Source organism: Marmota monax, unplaced genomic scaffold (genome assembly GCF_021218885.2).
Source record: "Marmota monax isolate L192 unplaced genomic scaffold, Marmota_monax_Labrador192_F-V1.1 WCK01_AAM20220418_F8-fsc00036, whole genome shotgun sequence".
Classification (NCBI taxonomy): Eukaryota; Metazoa; Chordata; class Mammalia; order Rodentia; family Sciuridae; genus Marmota; species Marmota monax.
The window spans coordinates 1,827,936-1,851,722 of NW_026694491.1; the positions used below are offsets into that span (position 1 = coordinate 1,827,936).

The 23,787-nt window shown below is 36.1% G+C and overlaps 1 protein-coding gene across 2 annotated transcripts in view; it reads right to left on the reverse strand.

The window, feature by feature from the left end:
* Apaf1 (apoptotic peptidase activating factor 1) overlaps nucleotides 1-23,787 on the reverse strand; it is a 78,133-nt gene that overhangs the window by 16,942 nt on the left and 37,404 nt on the right. For both annotated transcript variants that reach the window (XM_046419265.2, XM_058571285.1), the window contains 6 exons: nucleotides 16,674-16,835; nucleotides 12,926-13,054; nucleotides 8,403-8,528; nucleotides 6,448-6,567; nucleotides 4,360-4,476; nucleotides 824-949 (listed from right to left, as the gene is read on the reverse strand). In XM_046419265.2, the coding sequence (XP_046275221.1) occupies nucleotides 824-949; nucleotides 4,360-4,476; nucleotides 6,448-6,567; nucleotides 8,403-8,528; nucleotides 12,926-13,054; nucleotides 16,674-16,835 (780 nt within the window). The remainder of the gene's footprint in view (nucleotides 1-823; nucleotides 950-4,359; nucleotides 4,477-6,447; nucleotides 6,568-8,402; nucleotides 8,529-12,925; nucleotides 13,055-16,673; nucleotides 16,836-23,787) is intronic.

Genomic DNA, 23,787 nt, shown 5'->3' on the forward strand with positions numbered 1-23,787 from the left:
CATAGTAATAATACTAAAGACCTAAAGAAAATTTTGTCATACTGCATTAGGACAATGGGGTGTGCGCATGCGTAGACATACATATGCTAGAGGTAGAACGGGGGAGGAAGAAGAAAACCCAAATCTGCACCTTACTATAGGGAAGCCAGTAGATAATTCCTCAGATGGGAAAATCCAAAATAGCACTATCAGCAGGCCATATGGAGGTAAGAAGGTAAATATATCAAAAGAAACTCTAAAAGCTAAAAGTGGTAATTCTGAAGAATTAGAAATTGGAAGAGGTATAGTTTTCATAATAAGCCTCTTACTACTATCTGAGTTTTTAAAGTATGTTCATGAAACTTTAATGAAAACCAAGTAAATTTTAAAAGAACATATAGTAAGTCCACGATCTTCACTCCTTTTTTCATAGAATTTTCATAGAATTTCATCTCTGTAATAACTGTTATTCTTTATAAGAATGAAATTATTTTAATCAGATTTTATTAGTGCAATTACATAAATGTGGCAAAAATTTTATTTACTGATACAAATACAAATACCAAGGCAGACAAAAGAATTCAAATGAATCTTGGATTTTCAAAACAAACAACCTTCCAGTGGGGAGTTCTAAATCAAACTGCTCACCACACACAAGGAAAGGTAAGAAACACAAATGGGTTTCATCTAAGTCCATGTGCATAATCTGAATGCACTCCAGAAGTGATATGCTTAAAATGCACACTAGAATTCAGGCACATTCAAAATGTTCTTTTGCTAGAGAAATGTTCCTTTGTTCTTCTCCCTAATATTATATGTGTTAGGAATTCATTAGTTCTCTCACCTGAATTGAAGAATCATCTGAACTTGAAATGAGAGTCTTCTCATCAGCTGTGAACTGGATGTGCCGTACAGCTTTCTTGTGACCAACCCTGGGCTGGAAGACTCTGTTGTTTAGAAGTTCTAAAATCTTCAAAGTAGAAAAACACAGAAAACTTAATACAAAGAAATTAAGCAATACCTAGGCATTATGCCCACAAAGATACTAAAAGAAAATAGGATGAGAGAAGGGTACAGAATTCCCCTCTCATAGTTCTTTCAGTTAACTAAAAATACACAAGTGAATGGGACACAAAAATACACATATATGCATATATACACATTAGCACACACCATGTAAAATCAAACATTCACTGGAATGGCCAGATGGCAGGAGGAACCAGTGATCCCTCTGAATACTCAACTACCCAAATCATCAAATAAGAGGCAGTCCAGGCTTAGCCTCCAAAAAAAAAGACATTTATGATGGATGAAAAAGAAGAACAGTAAATATCCTGGATAAGACAAGGCAAGCTCTTCACAAAACAACAGAGATGAGAAAAGATAAAGGATGACAAGACTTAAGAGGGCTAAGAACTAATGTGCCAAATACAGAGATTCATAAATTAGTAATAGAAACTAAAAAAAATAATAATAATAATGACTGTCAAAAATGCTCTCAAATGAACTTACACCCTCACAAAAGTAAATATGGTTTCTTCGCCCAAATTAAAATGTAGTAAAATGTAATGTTTTGAACAACCAACAATAAAAATTAAAATATATATATATATATACATACACATACACATATTATGTGCTGGTTCTATGTCAGGTGTTAAGCTTAAAACTTCACATAGATCATCTCTCTGAATCTGCATCCCAATTCTGATACAAAGAAAGAACGTAAGGTTCTAATTGATGAAATGAATTGTCCAAGATAATAAAACTAGTAAGTTGTGGAACCTGATGTCTTTCTTTAGATATATTAAAACCTGCCTGCTTCTATTAGATAAGTTAATGTCTTCAGATTATAGTCAGTTAATAATAATGATGATGATAATTTTCTGCTATGGTTTTGCGTTTTACTTTTGTACACAGGAAAGAGTCTCATTTTTTCTATTTTTGAGTTCATGCATAGGGAGTTGATAGGAGAGACAAGCTTTCATGGCTGTGTCCATATACTTCCTACATGGCTAAGGCAAAACATCATTCTGTCCATTTTCCAGTTGAGGAAACTGGATCCACAGTTCCAGCAGAATTATGTTGTAAATCAGGATATTCACATTATCGCTCTTTCCACTGCACCATTGTTGAGGGACAGAACATAGGTTGCAATAAATAAATAAATAAAATAAAATAAAATAAAATGTAGTCAAGAAAGCCGAAGGAAAATAACAATGGAGTTAAATTCAAACCTAACCCATATATCTACAAACTGGCCCCTTGGAAAACAAAGAGAAGTAATGGTTTGGATCTGGAATGTCCTCCCAAAGCTCACGTGTTAAAGGCTTGGTCCCCAGTGTAGAAAGGGAGCCTAGTTAAAGGGAGTGGGTCCCTAGGGGCATGCCCTTGGGATTTCATCTTGTCCCCAGCCCCTCCTCTCTGATTCCTGGCAGCCAAGAGGTAAACAGCTTTCCTCTGCCACACCCTTCTGCTATGATGTTTCTGTCTTGCTACAGGCCCCAAAACAATGAAGCCAGTGGAGCATAGACAGAAAATTCTGAAATCATGAATCAAAATAAATCTTTTCTCTGCTAAGTAGTTCCTCTCAGAACTTTTTTGTCCCATAGATGAAAAGCTGAAACAGAACTGTGCGAATGGGAGCCTTCCTAAGTGAGCAGGATAGACAATTTCATAATTCTTCCAGGGAAGGCAGGGTAGCATAACAGTGGAGCGCAAAGGCTCAGAGACCTGCCTTTGAATACTGGTTCTACTAATTAGGAAAGTTGTAGAAATGAAGCGTTCAGACGTTTGTAAAACAAGAATAACAGTATCTAACACCTGGGATGTTTTAAGAATTCAATGAGAGCATCTGACACAGTAAATGTCTAATAAATGCTAGTTGCTATTATTTAGGCTGAACCACATGAAATTGCCATTTTATATGTTAAAATTAGATTTAGAAAGTCAGATATTGGTAATTTCACACAGTTCATTATGTGTGTGTGTGTGTGTGTGTATATATATATATATAACTATATATATGTAGTTTATATATATATAATGGGTGTGTATATATAATGTTTGAGGACTTTGAAGAGGTTAAGGATGTAGTAGGCTTGTTTCTAGATACATTGATGGTTAAAAACAAAAGGAACATGGTTGGGATGTAGTTCAGTGGTAGAGCAGTTGCCTAGCATGCTCAAGGGTCTGGGTTCAATCCCCAGCACCACAAACAAACAAACAGGTAAAAGAAAAAGAAGAAACAAGAACCTTTTCAGAATAATAATATACAACAATTTGTATATTATTATATACAAATATATAAAAATTATACACACACACACACACACACACAAAGGAAAGGGAAGACTAAGATTGACCTCTAAATGTACAATCATCTCTTATAGCACCCATCTTAACAATGAATTTTTCATAATAATGAAGAAAAAAATGAAGTCTTGACTCCAAATCCATGCTACAATGACCACAGGAAGTATATAATAAAATTGATGTCATTTCTTTCTTCATTTTGTGTATTAGTATTCAATCTCTTCTTTGTGGAACAATATAGACTTGAAAATATCTATGTAATTCCCTATGAAAATGAATCCAAAGTAAAGTAAATGTGGCTAATGAGTCTAGGTGAGACAAACTGAGAGAAGGAGCCAATGTTCTCAAAAAATTATTATACAAAAATGTGTTCTTCTGTGATGAATTTCACTTGTAATAAATACTATTTTTATCCAAATTATTTTTTAAAAGATTTTTTAAAGATGGACATATATCTTTATTTATTTTTATGTGATGCTGAGGATCAAACCCAGTACCTCACATGTGCAAGGCAAGTGCTTTACCACTGAGCTATAACCTAAGCCCCCCAAATTATTTTTATTATACTACCTTTTCTGCCTATAACCTGATTCCACTTTTAGTTACTTGGTCTTGTTAGATAAGGATTTCAGGTGGTGAGCAGATGTACTTCTAACACCAAATGCTAAAAAGCAAGGGGTGGCAAAACAGGCAAGCATAGCCCACCCTGCACTGAAACTCCCAAGGAGTTATCAGGACCAAAATGGAAACAATTTACATTCCACACCTATGAGCTTCTAAGAGGAGGAGAAAAAAATGCTTTTGTGTAGTTGGCTAAATCTCAGTGTTTGAAATGTGTGCAGAACAACAAAAACACTAGGTAGAAAATAAAAAATACAAAAAGCATGAGGTAAAGGCAATCTGAAAATTTACAAACACCTGGAAAAGGCTCTCACAGAACAATGCCTAAGAGATCACAGGGAGACTTGTCTAGTATGCACGTGTAGAATGCCAGGCATGTGCTTAATTTTAAATAAATTACTCTTCCGCACAGTTACACAGTTACACAAGACTAGAACTGAATACCTCAATGGCACCATCTTCATCTCCAAATGCCACATACTGAAGATGTGGGCTTAAGCAACAGCAGCTAACTTTAGCTTCAGTCAGGTAATCAATTTGACCTGTTTTTCCATTAATGAGCTAAAAAACAAGGCACATCAGTTATTAGGTTGTAGGAGCAGTTTTTCTTCTTTAGAACACAGGCCTCAATTGAAAAACATAAAATAAAACACAGAAAATAATTAACTGCAGCTCCCTGGGGAACAATGAAGCTACATCCCTGTCTCAGCAGCTGTATTTAGCACTTCATGCTTTCATTTCATTTCATCATAAAATAAAAGCCTTCAAAGGTTTAAAAGCAGCGCTATGCCCACCACCTGAGACACATCTGTCTGATTCGTAATCCCACAGCTAGCTCCATACCCTGTTTTCCATTTTTTCACAAAGTTCATTTTTAATAGGGTTATCATTTGTTAAAATATATTTTTCTGATATTTTTCAAAAGGGTTGGTGAAACAGGACTGAAACAGACATACATAAAAAGACAAATCTAAATTTAAACAGGAATTTTTTCCTCCAAATCACTCACATAGCATGGCAATTTTAAGAATTTTTAAGGGAGAGGGGCACAAAGTAAAGGGATATTGGAGAAGAACCCATAAGCATAATTTATTGATTGAATCTGTAATATTTAACTAAGGTAACCCAATTTCATAATCAAATGCTAATAATTACTTTTTGAAATCACACACAAAAAAGTTGCCTTACCACTCAACTAAGATATGCTATCTAGAAAACTATTTCTCTAGCTTACAACTGTCAGTTATTCCTTTTTTCCTTAGTGTCACAATCTAAAATTCTTGAATTATTTTTCAAAATGAAACAAGCAAATTTGTTTCAGTTATACAGATTACAGGGTCAACTAGGTTCAATCCTCAGCACCACTAAAAAACGAAAAAGAAAACAAAAAAATATATAAGGCACTAATATAATCCATCTGGAAAAACGATGAACTCAAGTTGCATCTTGAAAAAGAATCTGCAGGGCAAGAAGGAATTCACTACCTACCCCCAGCTCTTCTCTGACTGCTGCTCTTACCACCCCTCTCAGCCACAACTCAACCCTCACTCAGTTACACTAACTCCTCCTAGGTCCACTACCCAGCTGTTCTGCATGGTCCGGCCACCAAGAAGGCAGTCTCTTGTGTTGATCTTCCATGTCGGATTTGCTTTTTCCTGCTGTTACTGCTCACAATGCTACCCCCGCTTCCAGACTTCTCTACCAACACAGTGCCCACTGCACTGGACCTCTATTTGGAGGAAACTTTACTCAAGGCACCAACCTAACACCAACCCAGTGGCACTAACTTGCTGCTAAATGCTAATGTTCTTTAAGGCATCTGCTGTCTCTGTAACCACCATTCAGAGCTTCTAAATACCATTCCTCTGCCAATGGGCCTCTGGGAGCCTTTATCAATCAGTTGAAAAATGCCTTCCTCTTTATGTGTCCCACCCTAAAGTACACTGTTTGGGATCCCTGAGCAATATAGTTCTTTCAGTGGTACATCACAATCTTTTCCTTCATGAGAATTAATAAGCATTCAGAACAAATACACGAATGAATGAGTGAATGAATGAATGAAAAGGTATGCTTCAGTACACAAAGTCCAGCTCCTTCCTCAGTTCTGATGACTCAGACTCCTTCCCCACTTAAGGTAATTTTTAATTTCAAAGAACTTATTATCTTTCCTCTGCAAAAATACTTCCATTAGTATGCTCATCCCTCCATATATGCCATCAGACATGTCTAAATCACTATTGTAAACAAGTTCAATTGTGTCCTCATGGTATCCCAAAGACTCCGTGCCAATCAAGGAATGTGATCATAGATATCAATCAAAAAGAAGTGTGGTACAGTGAAGTAGCAGCTAATTTAATTCTAAATACTGGCATATCTAAACTATAGCTCAAGACCCATATATTTATTCAACTAATTCCTATGGGGCATCTGTTAGAACTATACAATTATGCCTGACCCCAAGTCCAAAACAAACAATAACTTTGAGTTCAACCAAAATAATTTTTCAAATTATTTTCTCAAAAAAATACTCACTTGCAGATGTTTCATATTGTCAACTGCAAGGACCATCACGTCATTTTCTTGAAACACAACATCTACTTCTTGCTTTAACACTATAGCAGAGTTCTTACATACTTTCTTTGTCTCCCAGACCTGATTAAGATATAAAGAAACAAAAATGACTATATATTATAAGTTCATCCTCTAAGATAATATAAAGTTTTATTCTTAAAGCAAAACACAAGCCACGCTTCATAATTAAAATGTCTATAATGCAAGAAAACTTCCAAATGTTGTATTATAACCCAACAATAAATATTTACTAACACATGCTATAGTGAGAAGCATTTAGTATTAGAAGTGTGGGCTCTGGAGCCAAAATGCCTCAGTATGAATTCTAGTTTTACATAATGTTATAACTTTGAGCAGTCTATTAACCCATGCTACTCAAAGATAAACACCACCTGCTGCTTCTCAAACTGTTTGATACCAGACCACAAGAATATACCAGAATATAAATTAATTATATCACTAAACATACTGCAACAGTGTGTTTCTTAACACAGCTTTTTGTTTTGTTTTTAAACAAGACCTTCTTGATGGAAGAAGCAGTAAGTTGACTTATATTCTAGCTCCAGCTCAACAAGACTGACACATTAACTAGCAGTGACCTTTCTGGGCCCAACTAACCTTCCTGTGCCTATTTCCTCAGCTTCAAAAAGGACTGTTGTTAGAGTTAGGAAATTAGTACACATATAATACTTTTCACAATATCTGGCATACAGTAAGTACTAAATAGGTTTTAGATACAAAATGTATAAAACACTGTATTAGCTGCCATAGTGCCAACCAGGATCCATGGACACAAAGACCCATCTATAAGCTAAAATGTGTGAATAGATCATGGAGCAGAGGAACACTAGAGATGGAGAGTAAATTAAATCTTTTTTAAAATTTTTTTTTAATATTATTTTCTAGTTATAGGTGGACACCATATCTTTATTTTATTTTTATGTGGTGCTGAGGATTGAACCCAGTGCCTCATGCATGCTAGGAGAGTGCTCTATCTCTGAGTCACAACCTCAGCCCCTTAAATCTGTTCTTAAAATCAGAATTTGATAAGTGTTCTTAGAAACTGACATAGAATTATATAGCATTAAGAGATATAAGACACATTCCCACAAATAAGGAAGGCTAGAGGGAACCTATAGGATGGTCAAGATTTCAAATGCAGAAATATAGGGAAATATGGTATTCAAAGCATAAGAAATCACTTAAGCAAAAGTACAGAAAGCAGGAAACTACAGGGTTTTAGGAAAATCTGAGCAGTCCAATGTAGGTTACCTGTAGGAGTAAAACGAAAGACAGATTGGAACAGAATGAGATCATACTGTGAAGCTTAACAGCAGGTTAAGTTAGAAGTATTTCCTAGGTAGTGGTGGGGGGGTATTTGTTTTGAGCAAATGCAAGGACCTGGGTTCAATCCCTAGCATCCTCCCCACTCAAAAGAGACAAGACTATATTGCACATAAGGAAAATATCCTGAAAGCAGCATGTAGAAAGCTTGAAAGAAGACTGTGGGAGAGCCTAATGTAAGACAGGCAATAGGTAATGAGACCCTAGGAATAGGAATGGAAAAGTTGAGACAATGATGAGAAAAATGAAAGGCAGAATATATTAGAATATGGGAATTCAAGTTAGAAGAAAGAGTCAAAAATTATTCTCAGGAATCAAGTGTAATATATGCAAATTAACCAAAATACAGTTTAATCATTGGACTTCCCATAGCACCTGACCCATGGTAATACTCAATGAGTGTCTGAATGAATGAGATCATTAAAGTCCACATAGTAGCACTTTTCCAGGAAGAATATGAACCTCATAGCTTCCTACTTTACTTCTCCCAATATTTCCCATCAATTTCTTAGTTGTAGAAAGTTTCACTCACCATCATAAATGTTTAAAATGAAAATCTCAGAATTTCTCACCCTGATTGTTTGGTCGTCAGAAGATGTCAAAAATGATGATCCATCAGGAGAAAACATCACACCATGAACCCAACTTAAATGTCCTCTGCAATCAGCTACCTTTACACATGAGTCTACATTCCATAACTACAGAATAAACACAGAATATAGGAAATAACATTCATAAACATTTTGAATATAGAAAGAAAACTTAAAATAGCAAGTATGGCTCAGCAATACCACCTCCATGAAAACAACCCCCAAACTATAATAATACAAAATGTCTTGTGCTAAAGATTATTCATTGTATGACTATTTTTAATAGCAAAAACTGAAAACAATCTAACCGTATGTCCATAGGAAACCAACTGAATAAAACTACATTAATCACATGATGGAATACTATGCAAACTGCAGTGAGAAAAGCACCCTGATAATGGCTAATCTGTAGGATATATTGTTAACTGAAGAAAAGCAAAATGCAGAAGAGTACACATACTATCATTTATAAAAAAAAAAAAAAACAGTTGGAAATATAAATATGGAAATATATGGATAGATACAGATATGGATATATATGCACACAGATATCTGCTTCTATATGTAAAAAGAAACACTGTTATCTATGGGGTAGGGTAGTATGATGGGGAAGAAGAATCAAGGATGATAGTGAAAGTTCTCTTATAAAACTTTGATTTTGGAATAATATAAATGTTTGTCTATTTTTTAAAAATCAATCTAAAAAAATAATAGCATGAATATAAGCAGCTTCCAGATACAGACTATTTTCCACTTCATCCCAAATGCTTGCAAAACCATAAATGAATGCACTAATTGTAACATGTACGCATTTCTGTTGTTATTCATGCTTATTACAAATTGTCTTTGTCTGCAACCAGCCCAGCTGTATTTTGTCCTAGGTTCTGCTATAAATTACTTAAATACATTCCAATCTAATGAAGTACCATATGTGCCTGAGTTCCTTTCATTACACTTTGATTACAGACCTACTTTATGATTTCAGATCTAGCATGGACAAAATAAGTACTTCATCACACGTCCAGTGGTTTTCATTCAGTGAATTAGTTCTATGGTTACAAACTAATTATATGAAATTTCCTCTTCTTTATCTCTAGAGTCCAAACTGGGATATATGGAGCTTAAAGCCAGAAATCAAAAACAATTCCACAACTGAAAAATCTCTCTTGAAAAAACTTAACAGCAATAATAATAACAACCCAATTAATAAATGGGAAAAAGAACCAAACAGACTTTTTGCAAAGAAGAAATACAAATGACCAACAAATATATGAAAAAATGTTAAACAATCCTAACAATCATGGAAATACAAATCAAAAATACATTGAGATTTCATCTCACTCCAGTTAGAATGGCAATCATTGAGAATACAAACAATAATAAATGCTGGCAAGGATGTGGGGGAAAAAGTACACTCATGCATTGTTGGTGGGATTGCAAATCAGTATAATTACTCTGAAAAGAAGTATGGAGATTCCTCAAAAAACTAGGAATGGGACCACCAGATGACCCAGTATCTCCTTCTTTAGTATTTATACAAAATAATTAAAATCAGCACACTATAGCTATACAGCCACTTCAATATTTACAGCAATGCAATTCACAACAGCCATGTTATGGAACTAACCTGGAAGCCTGACAACAGATGGAACAGATAAAGAAAATGTGGTATATGTAACAATGGAGTTTTACACAGCCATAAATATGTAAACACATTGATGGATATGGATGAATGGATATAAAGAATGAAATTATGGCATTTGCTGGTAAATGGATGGAACTGGAGAACATTATGTTAAGTGACATAAGCCAGACTCAGAAGGTCAAGGGTCAAATGTTTTCTCTCATATGTGAAAGCTAGGCAAAAATTAAGGGGGGGGGGGGGAGTGAGATCACTGAAGCAGAGGAAGGGGACTGACAGGAAGGAACAGAGACCAAAACAAAAAAAAAAGTGTGTGGGGGGGAGAATGGAATTGACCAAATTATACTAAGTACATATATGAGTATATCACAGTGAATTTCACCTGTATGTATACTTATAAAGCAGTAATTTTACAAAACTATAAATAAATTGAAGACCAGTAGAATAGAGGAAAGGGAATAAGGGAAGGGGGGAGAAGAGAGAAAGAAGAAGTACTGGGGGTTGAAGTGGAACAAATTATATTTCATGCATGTATGATTATGTCAAAATGAACCCCAATATTATGTATAACTACAATGCACTAATAAAAACATTTAAAAAAAGAAACTTTTTCCTCTCCTCCTTCCTTGTTTTCTCCATCTCTTCCCACTCATTTCTTTGTCACTCAGAGCCTCCTGAGCCAAGTCCCTATATTTCAAGAAGGAAGACATTGTTTTCTAGAGAGAAGAAGATAAGTATGCAAGAGAGTAAGGGTCTTACAAGGTTGAAAGAGGGGTTGTTCCTTTACTCCCTCTAAAAATCCTGACAAAACTTGGAGAGGGGAAAATTCCAACCACATCTACCTTGAGAATCTACAGATAAAGTTCAGGTTCCCTGGTAGATCTGACTCTTCTAATTCAAGATCTCTGCCCAGAAGTACCCTGCCCATACCACCCCGCTTCTTCCTACTGTCTGGAACAGAACTGGAGCGCGCGCACGCTCTCTCTCTCTCTCTCTCTCTCTTTTAACTATTTAAAAATTTATTCTGATTGAGCTACCATGAAAATTAATATATGTATTCATTTGACTAAAATAACATAAATATATAGCAAACTTTGATAAGTAACATCAAATATAAAAATTAAAATTTATTGAGCTGGGCACAGTGTGCACACCTGTAATCCTATAGGCTCCAGGGACTGAGGCAGGATCCCAAGTTCAAAGCCAGCCTCAGCACAGTGAGGTGCTAACCAACTCAGTGAGACCCTGTCTCTAAATAAAATACAAAACAGGGCTGGGGATGTGGCTCAGTGGTTGAATCCCCTGAGTTCAATCCCTGGTACCTATAAAAAGAAAATTTATTGGAAATAAATTTATTAGAGAACTGGAGTTCTTTAATTCACTGCCTCGGCTTACAACAGGCAGGTTCTCAGAGTAAAGTCTTTCAGTGTTACTTGTATTGCTGTACTTAAGAATCAGGGGCTGGGGATATATAGCTCAGTCCGTAGAGTGCTTGCCTTGTATGCACAAGGCCCTGGCCTGGATTCAATCCTCAGTACCACAAAAAAAAAAAAAAAAGAAAGAAAGAAAAGAAAAGAAAAGAAAAAAAGAATCAGGAGGCAGCCAGGTGCAGTGGTGCATGCCTCAACTCGGAGGTTGAGAAGGAGAATCACAAGTTCAAGATCAGCTTCAGCAACTTACATGAGGCCCTATCTCAAAATAAAAAATAAAAGGGCTGGGGATGTTGCTCAGTGGTTAAGTACCCCTGGGATCAATCCGTGGTACTAAAAAAAAAAAAAAAAAAAGAATCAGAAGGCACTTACAGAACTCATGCCTTCATCTGTTACCTCCACACTGAAGGATATAGCTTAGCAACTCTCCCCTAAAGCCTTAATAGTAAGAGGCAAGGTAGCAAACTCACTAAGAACTACTGAAATAAGCACCCAACACTGAAGAAGTATTTGCTGTAGTCAAGTGTCCCTTGAATAGAAACCTGTAAACCAAGGGAATTTTTCTACTTTCCAGATAAAGCCCTATCCCCTCAAACTACCTGATGGTGAGACCAAACCAAGGAATAGGGAGTATTAAGGCTTTGAAAAACTAATCCATCTTTGAAGGGAAAATACAATTCATTGTCTTTTGAGTAAATTAATAGAGCAACTCTGACAGGGATTATAGCTCAGTGGTAGAGCACTTGCCTAGCATATGTGAAGCACTGGGTTCGATTCTTAGCACCACATATAAATAAAATAAAATAAAAGTCCATTGACAACTTCAAAAAAAATAGAGTAACTCACTTGATAGAATTCTTCCAAGACTAGTTAGGTACAGACCCTGAATGTATAATTTATTAGGAAAGTACAAAATTATATGTATAAATAGTAATTTATAAGAGTCATTTTACTCTTTAGTGCTTGGCAATAAAAATAAAAATCTTATCTTAATCAATTCTAAATATAACTTCCATCTTATCCTACTCAATGATCTAAGAATCTGAACTTTTTTTAAGTTCATTTCTTTTAAGAAGAAAAAAGTCTGTCTATCCTTATACTGTTCAAGAGATGACATAGTTCAGCCTAGAAAACCAGTGGTCATTTCATTGTTTCCCCAACCCCCCCAAAATGCTAGGGATTCAATAAATGCCTGATGAATGGTACTGTCATTCCCTGTTATACTGTCAAATCAAGTCTCCAATCACTGTTGAAACACTAAAGCTGGCTATATAGTTCAATATTCCAAAGCTACAGGTTATTAGGCTACGAAGAAAATACTCTATAGTTTTTCAAGAAAGCATCGTGAACAACTAATGGTTTAGGCAACCCATTCCCTGTTATCCTTGGATCTCTAGAGACCCAGATGTCACTGAATAAATTCAACGACTTACCTCCACACAGTATTGGGACAAAGCCACCACTGCCAAATGGTTTTGAGGGGAGAAGTCACAGTACTGGATGGTGCTATGATGGCCTGTGTGGATTTCTGCCAACAGGCCACTGGTATAAATATCAAAAAGCTGTCAACATAAATAGAAGTATCTATGAAAGCAAAATATTTAAAAGATAAGCTATACCAAACTAAATCTAAATTTATTTTTAAAAGAATTTCCTCCCGTTTCAACTATAAATTCTAAGTCCTGAAAAACTACTATAATTACTAATACATTGTAGATATACATTTTATATTTAGCATAATTACTATAATAACTGGCATAATTACTAACAATAATAAATAAGATAATACATCAATATACATCAACTTTAAAAACACTGCTCATCTTGAAACAGTTTTTGTACAGGAAAATGCATCACAGATGATCTCTCAAGCTGGGCTAAAGAGAAATAAAAACCTTTGTGAATAAATGAATGGACTAGTCAAATTAACAGAGAGTAGTTCTCCCCAATGCTCATCTATTCAAAAGAGAAAATGCAATTCATAAATGAAGATGATCAAAATATACAGCACAGTCTTGCTAAATGAAATTAACTCCATTATTTCTATTTCTCTCCAGAGCTAACAAATTACTACATTACAATTCATCATTTTCCCATTTTTGAACCAAAAAGTTATTTTTGAGTAATTTATCCTTCTTTATTTCAATTTTTGAAAAATTTTAAATGCTGAATATACTTTTTAAAGTTTTTGCCAAATGATAAGATGGTTTATACTTAATGCATACATACAGTATATGTTGATACAATCTACGAATTCATGACCAAAACACAGTCCTCAGGAAGAAAACAGAGGTTCCCAGTGGGAGCCAGAAAGAAGCTTAATGAAGTGGTAGTGAGTACACCTGTAATCCCAGCTACTCAGGAGGCTGAGACAGGAAAATCATGAGCTCAAGGCCAGCCTGAGCAACACAGTGAGCATTTCAAAACATAGAAAAAGAAAGAGATTTAGTGAATGTAACCCTGGAAGCATGCGCAGATGGTAAGACGGTAAGCAGCACAGCTTTGGGGGCCAAAGCCAAAGCACAGGAAATCATATTTAAATGTTTCCCAGAGCAGGTTGTTCTTAAAACTTAGTGGCCCAGAGTGATACAGGAACTTTGCAAACTGGATAGAAAACGTCCCAATCATGAAGGAACAAAATAAGAAAAACCTAACAGCAGGGTTGAATTAACAATACCAAAGAGTGGGAAAGAAATAGGAGAAAGGGACAACTAAAAAAAAATTTGAGATCTACATGCAAAATACTCATAAGGGTAATTGTACAGTAGCTTTCTTTCAGCATGGTAAACAGATCTATAGGTTTTTAAAACAAGAAGGCATTTCATGCAACGTAACGTTATTTTCCTTTTTCACTAGATCTTTTAAAATCTTTTTTAAAAAATGATCATTTTAAAAAAATGATCAACATCACCGGTCATCAGGAAAATTCAAGTTGAAATTACAATGAGATACCACTTCACACCTACCGGGATGGCTATAGTTTTTTTAAAAAAAAGAAAATAACAAGTATTATCAAGGATATGGAGAACTTGGAATCCTTGTATGTTGCCTGTGGAAATGTCAAATGATGCAGCTGCTGTGGAAAAGCCTGGTGGTTCCTCAAAAAGCTAAGTACAGAATTCCTATATGACCCAGCAATTCTAGTCCAAGATATACACACAAAAGCAATGGAGCCAGGCAGAGTGGCGCACACCTGTAATGCCAATGGCTCAGAAGGCTGAGACAGGAGGATCAGAGAGTTCAAAGCCAGTCTCAGCAATAGCGAGGCACTAAGGAACTCAGTGAGACCCTGTCTAAATAAAATACAAAATTCGACTGGGGATGTGGCTCAGTGGCTGAGTGACCCTGAATTCAATTCCCAGTACCAAAAAAAACAAGCAGGGGCTCAGATACTTGTACATCAATGTTCACTGTAGCATTATTTATAAGAGCCTAAGGTAGAGAAAAGCCCAGGGCCCATACATAGATGAATGTATGAATAAAATGTGGGGAATATATAGATATATTATACATATACATATATATATATATATAAGTTCATGAATGTATAACACATATACATATATATAATGAAATATTATTCAGTTGTAAAAAAGAAGGCAGTTCTGATATATGTTATAATGCAGATGAACTCTGAAAACATATGCTTAATGAAATGAGCCGGAAACAAATAAACCAATATTGTATGATTCCACTTACATGAAATATCCAGAATAAGTAAATTCATAGATTATGTTAGAGGTTATCAGGGGTTAGCTAATGGCAAACAGGGAGTTATTAATGATTATGGAGTTTCTGTTTGGGGTGATGAAAAAGATTTGGAAATATGTAGTGGTAAAAGTTATACAACATTATGAATATAATTAATACCACTGAATTGTACATTTCAAAATGATAAATTTGCCAGGATCAGTGGCACAGGCCTGTGATCCCAGTGGCTCAGGAGGCTGATGCAGGAGAAATGCAAATTCAAAGCCAGCCTCAGTGAGTAACTTAGCAAGACCCTGTCACTAAATAAAATTTTTTTTTTTAAAAGAGCTCAGTGGTTAAGTAACTCTTGGTTCAATCCCCAGTACCAAAATAAAAAAAGACAAATTTTACATTATACATATCTTATTAATAAGAATAAATTTGAAATCTTTGAAACTTGCAAATGCAGTAGTTCCTTTCTGTTCTTAAAGACTTTAGCAAACTTAAGACAAACTTTAGACAAAAGGAGACCGTTTTCCTCTTAATTTCCTACCAGAGGAATAAAAATAAATACCAACCAAGATCCCAGCATCACAGTTACCAGATCAATAACAATCATATGCACAGATCCTTCTGTGAATTTTTATATAACTATATTATATTTTAATTGTGCTCTTAAAAATAATTTTTATTATTCAAGTCTTTTAAAATTACTGTTAGAAGAATATCAGTGAGCCGTAAATCAGAAGACTTGGCCATCCTATTCACAGTGCAACCTTAGACAAATTATTTGGCTGCTCTGAACCTCAGTTACCTCATTATTATCATAGGGTCATTGCAATCTGCTTTGTCTCCTAGGTATTTACTATCAAAAGAAATTATATGTGTGAGTACTCTGAACAGCACAAATATAAACACTCATTAGATTGGAAACAAGAGGACAATACTGTCTTTTCATTTACTTTACAAAAGTCTTACAATCTTGTTCAGTTGTTGATGAGTATTTCTATCAGAGTCACCAAATCATAAATTTTTTAGGGATACATAGCTCTTTGAAAAATCACCTAAATCAATGTATTGGAAATTAATGGGGAAAAAAAGGAAAAGGAGGAGGAGGAGAAGAGTGATGCAGAATTATTCCACATTTTAACTACACATGAGGAACAGTGGATTCAACATCACAAATTGCTTCTACAATGTAGGGTTACCCAAGGCATTAAATATGTTAGTTCCCACTGTCTATCTCCCAGAGGAGAAAGCAGTGCATGATATTTCCCACACCTATGTGACTATACACACCTTTTCTCACAAGCCATCCAAATCCCCCAGGAGCATGATTCCAAACAATAATGAAAGGTTGGGAAACCCTGCCCAGAATCACACAGCTAGACTTTATTTATATCAAGAAACAATGTAAAATGAAAAAATTAATAAAAATTTTAATTTTCTTTAAATCAGGCTAAATTTGGTTTTTAAAATACGAATACTTACAAAGATTTTATTTTTTGCTGCCACCATTATTCTAGCACCATCAGCAGACCAGGAACAACATTTCACTATCACTTCTATCTCGTCTTGAGGGTCCTCTGAATTTAGGAAGAACTGCTTCACATTAATGCTTTTCCTCTCGTTTGCTGATCTCACATCCCAAAGCTTCAAATTTAAAAAATAAAAAATAATTGTTTTTACTCTCAACTCACACCTCTAGAATTCCACCTGGATTAAATACCATGCGAACTTACTCACTTTACCTAATCAACTTTTACCTATACAGGACTTTCTATAAAACTTTTACATTAAGTACTTCTGTTTCATTGACCACCTTCCTAAAAGGAAAAAAATAAAAATACTGCCCAAAATGCAGGCTGCAGAACATAAAATTAAGCAAAAAGTGAGCAGAGCCTTGCTGGCGTGGAGGAGGCTCTAAAGGAGGTGTTGACAGGACGAATGTGGAAGCAGGAGGATGAAGATGCCAGCGACTTGCCGCTGCTGCCCTCTGCTGTCCGCCTTGACATGTGCACCACATCTACAGTAAGCACAGCAAGAGGACTGAACAGGGCCCAGACCAAGCCCAGTGGTGTGGTACCACTCCACAAAGCAACAGGAGACCTGAAAATAGGAAACAGAGATACTGAAAGAAAATGAGGCTTGGTGGAGCCAGATAATCTAGAGGCATGAAAACTACTGTCTCCTGAGAAATGAAGTAAAAAGTGCACTGAACCTCACTCTAGAGCAAAGCCACTGAATGGTACAAAACAGAGGCCTTCGAAAAGATACATCTTCCTTCTAGATCTCAAACAGTCCCAGCTTCAAAGAATGATAAAGGCTATCATGCCCGGACCAAGGGTTGGTCAAGGCCAAAAACAAAAACAAACAACAATGCTTCTCAGACTTGAACTCAGCTTCCAAAGCGGAACACCCAAGTAAAACCTGATTTGTCTGGCCAGGCACATCTTTAATTCTTTCTTGAGTTCAGAGAAGCATTCTATATAATAAGAAATACGGCCAAAACCAAAATCTTGCCACTTGCAATAACCTTGGATAAACTAACTAAAGCAAAACAGACACTGGGGACTAAAATATTTACCCTTCTCTAATACTAAAGAGAAAATAAATGCTTGAGCTTCAGTCACATCAGCCAGAATATAATGAGAAACCATACTGTTTCCCTATTCATAGGAAAGACAAAGAAACCACTGGTAGATTTAAGAAAGTCAAGGACTAGCTAGAGCAATCAGATAGACAAAAGAAATTAAAGGGATATGCATAGGAAAAGAAGAATTCAAACTATCATTATTTGCTGATGACATGCCTCTACATTTAGAAGATCCAAAAAATTCCACCAGAAAACTTCTAGAACTAATAAATTAATTCAGCAAAGTAGCAGGATATAAAATCAATACCCATAAATCAAATGCATTTATATAAATAAGCAATGAATCCACAGCAAGAAAAATTAGGAAAATCACTCCATTCCCAATAGCCTCAAAAAAAGTAAAATACTTGGTAATCAATCTAAAAAAAGAGGTGAAAGACCTCTACAATGAAAACTATAGAACACTAAAGAAAGAAATTAAAGAAGACCTCAGAAGATGGAAACATCTCTCATGCTCTTGGATAGGCAGAAATAATATAGTCAAAATGGCCATACTACCAAAACTGTTATACAGATTTAATGCAATTCCTATTAAAATTCCAATGACAGTCTTCAGAGAACTAGAAAAAGCAATCATGAAATTCATTTGAAAAAATAAGAGACCCAGAATAGCCAAGGTAGTCCTTAGTAGGAAGAGTAAAGCAGGAGGCATCACAATACCAGACCTTAAACTGTACTACAGAGCAATAATAACAAAAACAGCATGGTATTGGTACCAAAACAGACATGTAAACCAATGGTACAAAATAGAAGACACAGAGACAAACCCACATAAATACGGTTATCTTATACTATACAAAGACGCCAAAAATACACATTGGAAAAAAGATAGCCACTTCAACAAATGGTGCTAGAAAAGCTAGAAATCCATATGTAGCAAAATGAAATTAAATCTCTCTCACCATGCATAAAAATCAACTCAAAGTGGATCAAAGACTTAGACACAGAGACCCTGTGACTAAAAAAAGAAAATGTAGACCCAAATCTTCACCATGTTGGCTTAGGTCCTGACTTCCTGAACAAGACTCCTAAAGTGCAATAAGCAAAATGAAGAATCAATAAATGGGATGGATTCAACTAAAAAGCTTCTTCTTAGCAAAGGAAACAATCAATAATGTGAAGAGAGAGCCTACAGAATTGGAGAAAATTTTTACCACACACACCTCAGACAGAGCACTAACCTCCAGGATATATTAAGAACTCAAAAAACTTAACACCAAAAAAACCAAATAACCCAATCAATAAATGGGCTAAGGAGCTGAGCAGACACTTCTCAGAAGAAGATATACAATCGATCAACAAATATATGAAAAAATGTTCATCATCTCTAGCAATTACAGAAATGCAAATCAAAACTACTCTAAGATTTCATCTCACTCCAGTTAGAATGGCAATTATCAAGAATATAAGCAATAATAAGTGTTGGCAAGGATGTGGGGGAAAAGGTACACTCATACATTGCTGGTAGGACTGCAAATTGGTGCAACCACTATGAAAAGTAGTATGGAGATACCTCAGAAAACTTGGAATGGACCCACCATTTAACCCAGTTATCCCACTCATCAGCAATACCCAAAGGACTTAAAATCAGTATACTACAGTGACGCAACCACATCAATGTTTATAGCAGCTCAATTCAGAGTGACTAAACTATGGAACTAACCTAGATGCCATTCAACAGATGAATGGATAAAGAAAATGTGGTACATATACACATGAAATATTACTCAGCCTTAAAGAAGAATGAAATTATGGCATTTGAGGGTAAATGGATGAAACTAGAGAATATCATGCTAAGTGAAATAAGCCAATCCCAAAAAACCAAAGCCGAATGTTTTCTCTGATAAGCAGATGTTGATCCATAGTGGGGCGGGTGGACAGAGAAGAATGAAGGAACTTTGGTTTGTGTAGAGGGGAGTGAGGGGAGGGGTAGGATTGTGCAGATGGGAAGGACAGTAGAATGAGACAGACATTATTACCCTATATACATGAATGATTACACTACTGGAGTGACTCTGCACCATGTACAGCCAGTGGAATGAGAAGTTGTGCTCCATTTGTGTTCAATCTGTCAAAATGCATTCTACCATAAAATAAATAAATAAAAATTTAAAAAAAAAGAATTTTGATATAGAAAAAAGAAAAGGAAAACTAGCATAATCCAATTCTTTACTCCTGCTTAAACTACAACTGCTTTTAGAAGGACCTGACTACAGTCCTATCCAATGTGGTGAAATCCTACATGTTAGGGGATCATATAAACTAACGTCACCATTTCATTTTGAAGACACCATGGCACTCTGTCCAAGGTTCCTGTTTACCCTGTGCCCTTGTATGTTTTCAGACATTTTTTAAATAAAACTCCCTTTTGAAATAGTTTATCATCACAGTCCAAAAAACACACACTTATCAACTTGATACACTACAAAAAGCTTAGAAAATTACAGAGCCATTTGAGGCAGAAAATAATTTATAGTTCTCATCCTCTCAAATGGTAAAAGCTTTAGAAGACTTTGACCTTGAAATGCTGTTATCTAAAATCATTTTGCAGAACCTCTGCTTACTACATGTCACTGTATCAGTGTGAACCAGCCAGCAGTACTGGCTTAACAGCACCGTAGGAAAGCCACCACAGACACAGGCAGGTGTCCCCAAGACTGCAGCAATGTCTGTCCCCTGCTGCTAGTGATACTCACACATGAACACAGGAACCAAAACCTGCCCCTGAAAACTGAGGCCTCTTTAAAATTTCTTTATGAGTTTGAAGAAGTCTTAGTTTGATCTGAAGGAACACAGCAAGGGCTTATGATTTTTAATGCATTTATTAAAATATTATGCTGGTCACTTTGAAATTATATTTGATATTATATAAATGAATCAGATATAGATACTACCCTCAAAGAGTTTATAGGTCAGCAAGAGGGCTAAGATGAGCACATAAGTAACTCTAACCCTGGATACATACGATATATCATTTGAGAGGAAAAGAAAGCACTGTGGGAACACGGCATTCAAGCCGTGGGTTTAGGGAACACAGTATGCAGGTGACCAACTCACTCTACCACCTAAAGATTAGCCTACCTTATGCCACCTTATAAAAGAATTTCAACATCAAAAAGACAGAGGGAATACTCTAGGCCTTCAGCTCAGGGGTCAGCATACATTAAAGTACAAAATGGGAAAGCAAAGGTAACAAAAAGGGAGAACAAGTTCAATCTGGCTATAGCCTTAGGTACCTGAACCCTTTACCAACACAGTCCTCATCTGTTCTTTAGAACATCCTCTACATAGCTGGGCAGGTGGTACATGCTTTGTAGTCCCAGCTACTTGGGAGGCTGAGACAGTAGGATCACTTGAGCCCAGGAATTCAAAGCCAACTCGGTCAACATAGTGACGCGCTATCTCATTAAAAACAAAACAACAATATAATTTTAGCATTTCATGTTCCTCTATCACTTACCTTTCTCCCCAACATGAATAACTTAAGGCCAGGGAATGTGCTTTTTTTTTTTTTTTTTTAAGTATTTAAAATCCAAATGCCTACTAGCACAGTACCTGGTACACAGTAAATATCATTAAATGATCATAGGCATGGGCATGGGCATGAGCATGGGCATGGAAAAGACTTATAGGAGAGGTTAAGAAGAAGAAAAAAATAAACACTGTTATATTCAAATGAAGAACGCTTAACTAGGTTATCAATGGAGGTTTAAATACAACAAGAATAAGGATCAGATAAATAAAAATGCAAAATTTCACATTAATCCAGAATGTATCAGACTTTACAACAAAAAATGGAAACTTAAAACTGATTTTGACATTCTTCAAAAGCATATAGGTCAGAGAGAAGCAGGTTAAAAAAGGCTTGAGCAGTGAGTGGGTTGTCAGGAAACAGAGAAAAGCACAGATGATGGACGGATCTGGAACGTCCCCCAAAGGGCCACATTAAAACTTGGTCCCCAGCCTGTGGCACAACTGAGAGGTCATGGAGCCTTCAGGAGGTGGGAGTGCAAGGTTAGGTCATTGGGAGCAAACCCTCAAAAAGAATCATGGCTCCTCTCTGTTTTGTTCCAGGCCTAGGGGTGAGTGGTTCTGCTCTGCCCTGTACCCCCTGTCAAGGTATGCTGCCTCCCCCAGGTCCAAAGAACAACAGGGCCAATTATCAGGGACTAGAATCTCTGAAACCATGAGCCCCAAAAAACATTTTTCTCTTTATAACTTATCTCAGTTATTTGCTACAGTAACAGAAAGCCAACTAACAAAGTTTAGTCACAGAAAAAGAGAAAAACAGAATGACTATTTGAAAGAAAAATACACTCAAGAAAAAAAAATCCAAGGTTTTTCAATTTTTTTGTTTTATAGGGCCAGGAAGGGCCAAGAACATTTATAGATGGTAGGAAAGTATCCCCAAAAAAGCATAAAACCGAAAAAAGCAACAGAGAGAGGAAATAACAATTAAGCAAAGTACCATATAAAGGAGGGAGAAAAAGAAACAGCAGGAATAAGTAGTAGACTTTTGGGCAAGCAGAGGACTTCTTGTAAGAAAAAAAAAAAAGGAGAGAGCAGGGAGCTTTTACAGCAGTGTTTGAGGAGGCTCACTGAGGGGAGCTCTGGGTAGATGGTTTTAACCCTCTGAATTATAATGAGGTAAGGTAATTACCATAGAATCAAAAGGTTGGGGGCTTACAAACAGCAGGAAAGGACTGGAATAGGCACTACAGTGAAGTAAAGCCAGGCATGGTGGCACATGCCCTTAATCCCGGTGGCTTGGGAGGCTAAAGAAGGAAGATCGCAAATTCAAAGCCAGCCCCACCAACTTCATAGAGGCCCTGCCTCAAAATAAAAAAATAAAAAGGGCTGGAGATATGGTCCAGTGGTTAATTGCTCCTGGGTTCAATCTTTGGGGAAAAAAAAAAAAAAAGACAGTTAAAGCAGCTTAGATCATGATATCATCACAAATCTTAGAATTGGGGCTGGGGATGTGGCTCAAGTGGTAGCGCGCTCGCCGGGCATGCATGCGGCCCGGGTTCGATCCTCAGCACCACATACAAACAAAGATGTTGTGTCCGCCGAAAACTAAAAAATAAATATTAAAAATTCTCTCTCTCTCTCTCTCTCTCTTTAAAAAAAAATCTTAGAATTAGCAATGGAGATAAGATGGTAGAGAAACTTGGACTCAGAAATAAAATGCCTTCTTCTAAAGCCACTCACATAGTAAAAATCAAGAAATAATAGACTGACATGATGGAAAGAATATCTTGGAAGATGGCTGCCTTAACACATCCAAGGGTATTCTGAAAAACTTCCTACAACATGGATTATGCCAAAAGAAGGAATAGATATTCGGTATTTGTAAATAACAAATTGTAGAAACCAAAATCTGACAGGTGAGGACAATGCCTGAACGAGAGCCAACACTACAGAACAGAAAGGAAAATAGACACGAAAATGGTCAAAAATGGTCTTCATTTAAGACCAGAGAAAGGAGAGTCAATAATCAGGAGACAAAGTGACAATGGAGACAGAAATAAAATACTGAAATTAGGGTCTTATTTTAGAAGGAAATGATTTAAAGAAGAAAAACTTGGGGTTTTTAGGAATATAAAATTCAGGAGGTTAAATGAGATGTTTTCCCTAACTCTTGTGTTATTCCCCTATATGACTGCTCAAAAACAGGAAAATGGTAACACAAAAAGTAGAAGAAATAAGTGACAAATAAAAGCAGCCCTTTATAAACCTGACCCTATAGATCTCAAAATAGTGGATAAATATGTTTTTTAGGGATATAATGCTTAGCCAGGTTTGCTGGCGCACACCTATAATCCCAGTGGCTCAGGAGGCTGAGGCAGGAGGACTGCGAGTTCAAAGCCAGCCTCAGTGAAAGTGAGACACTAAACAACTCAGTGAGTCCCTGTCTCTAAATAAAATACAAAATAGGGCTGGGGGTGT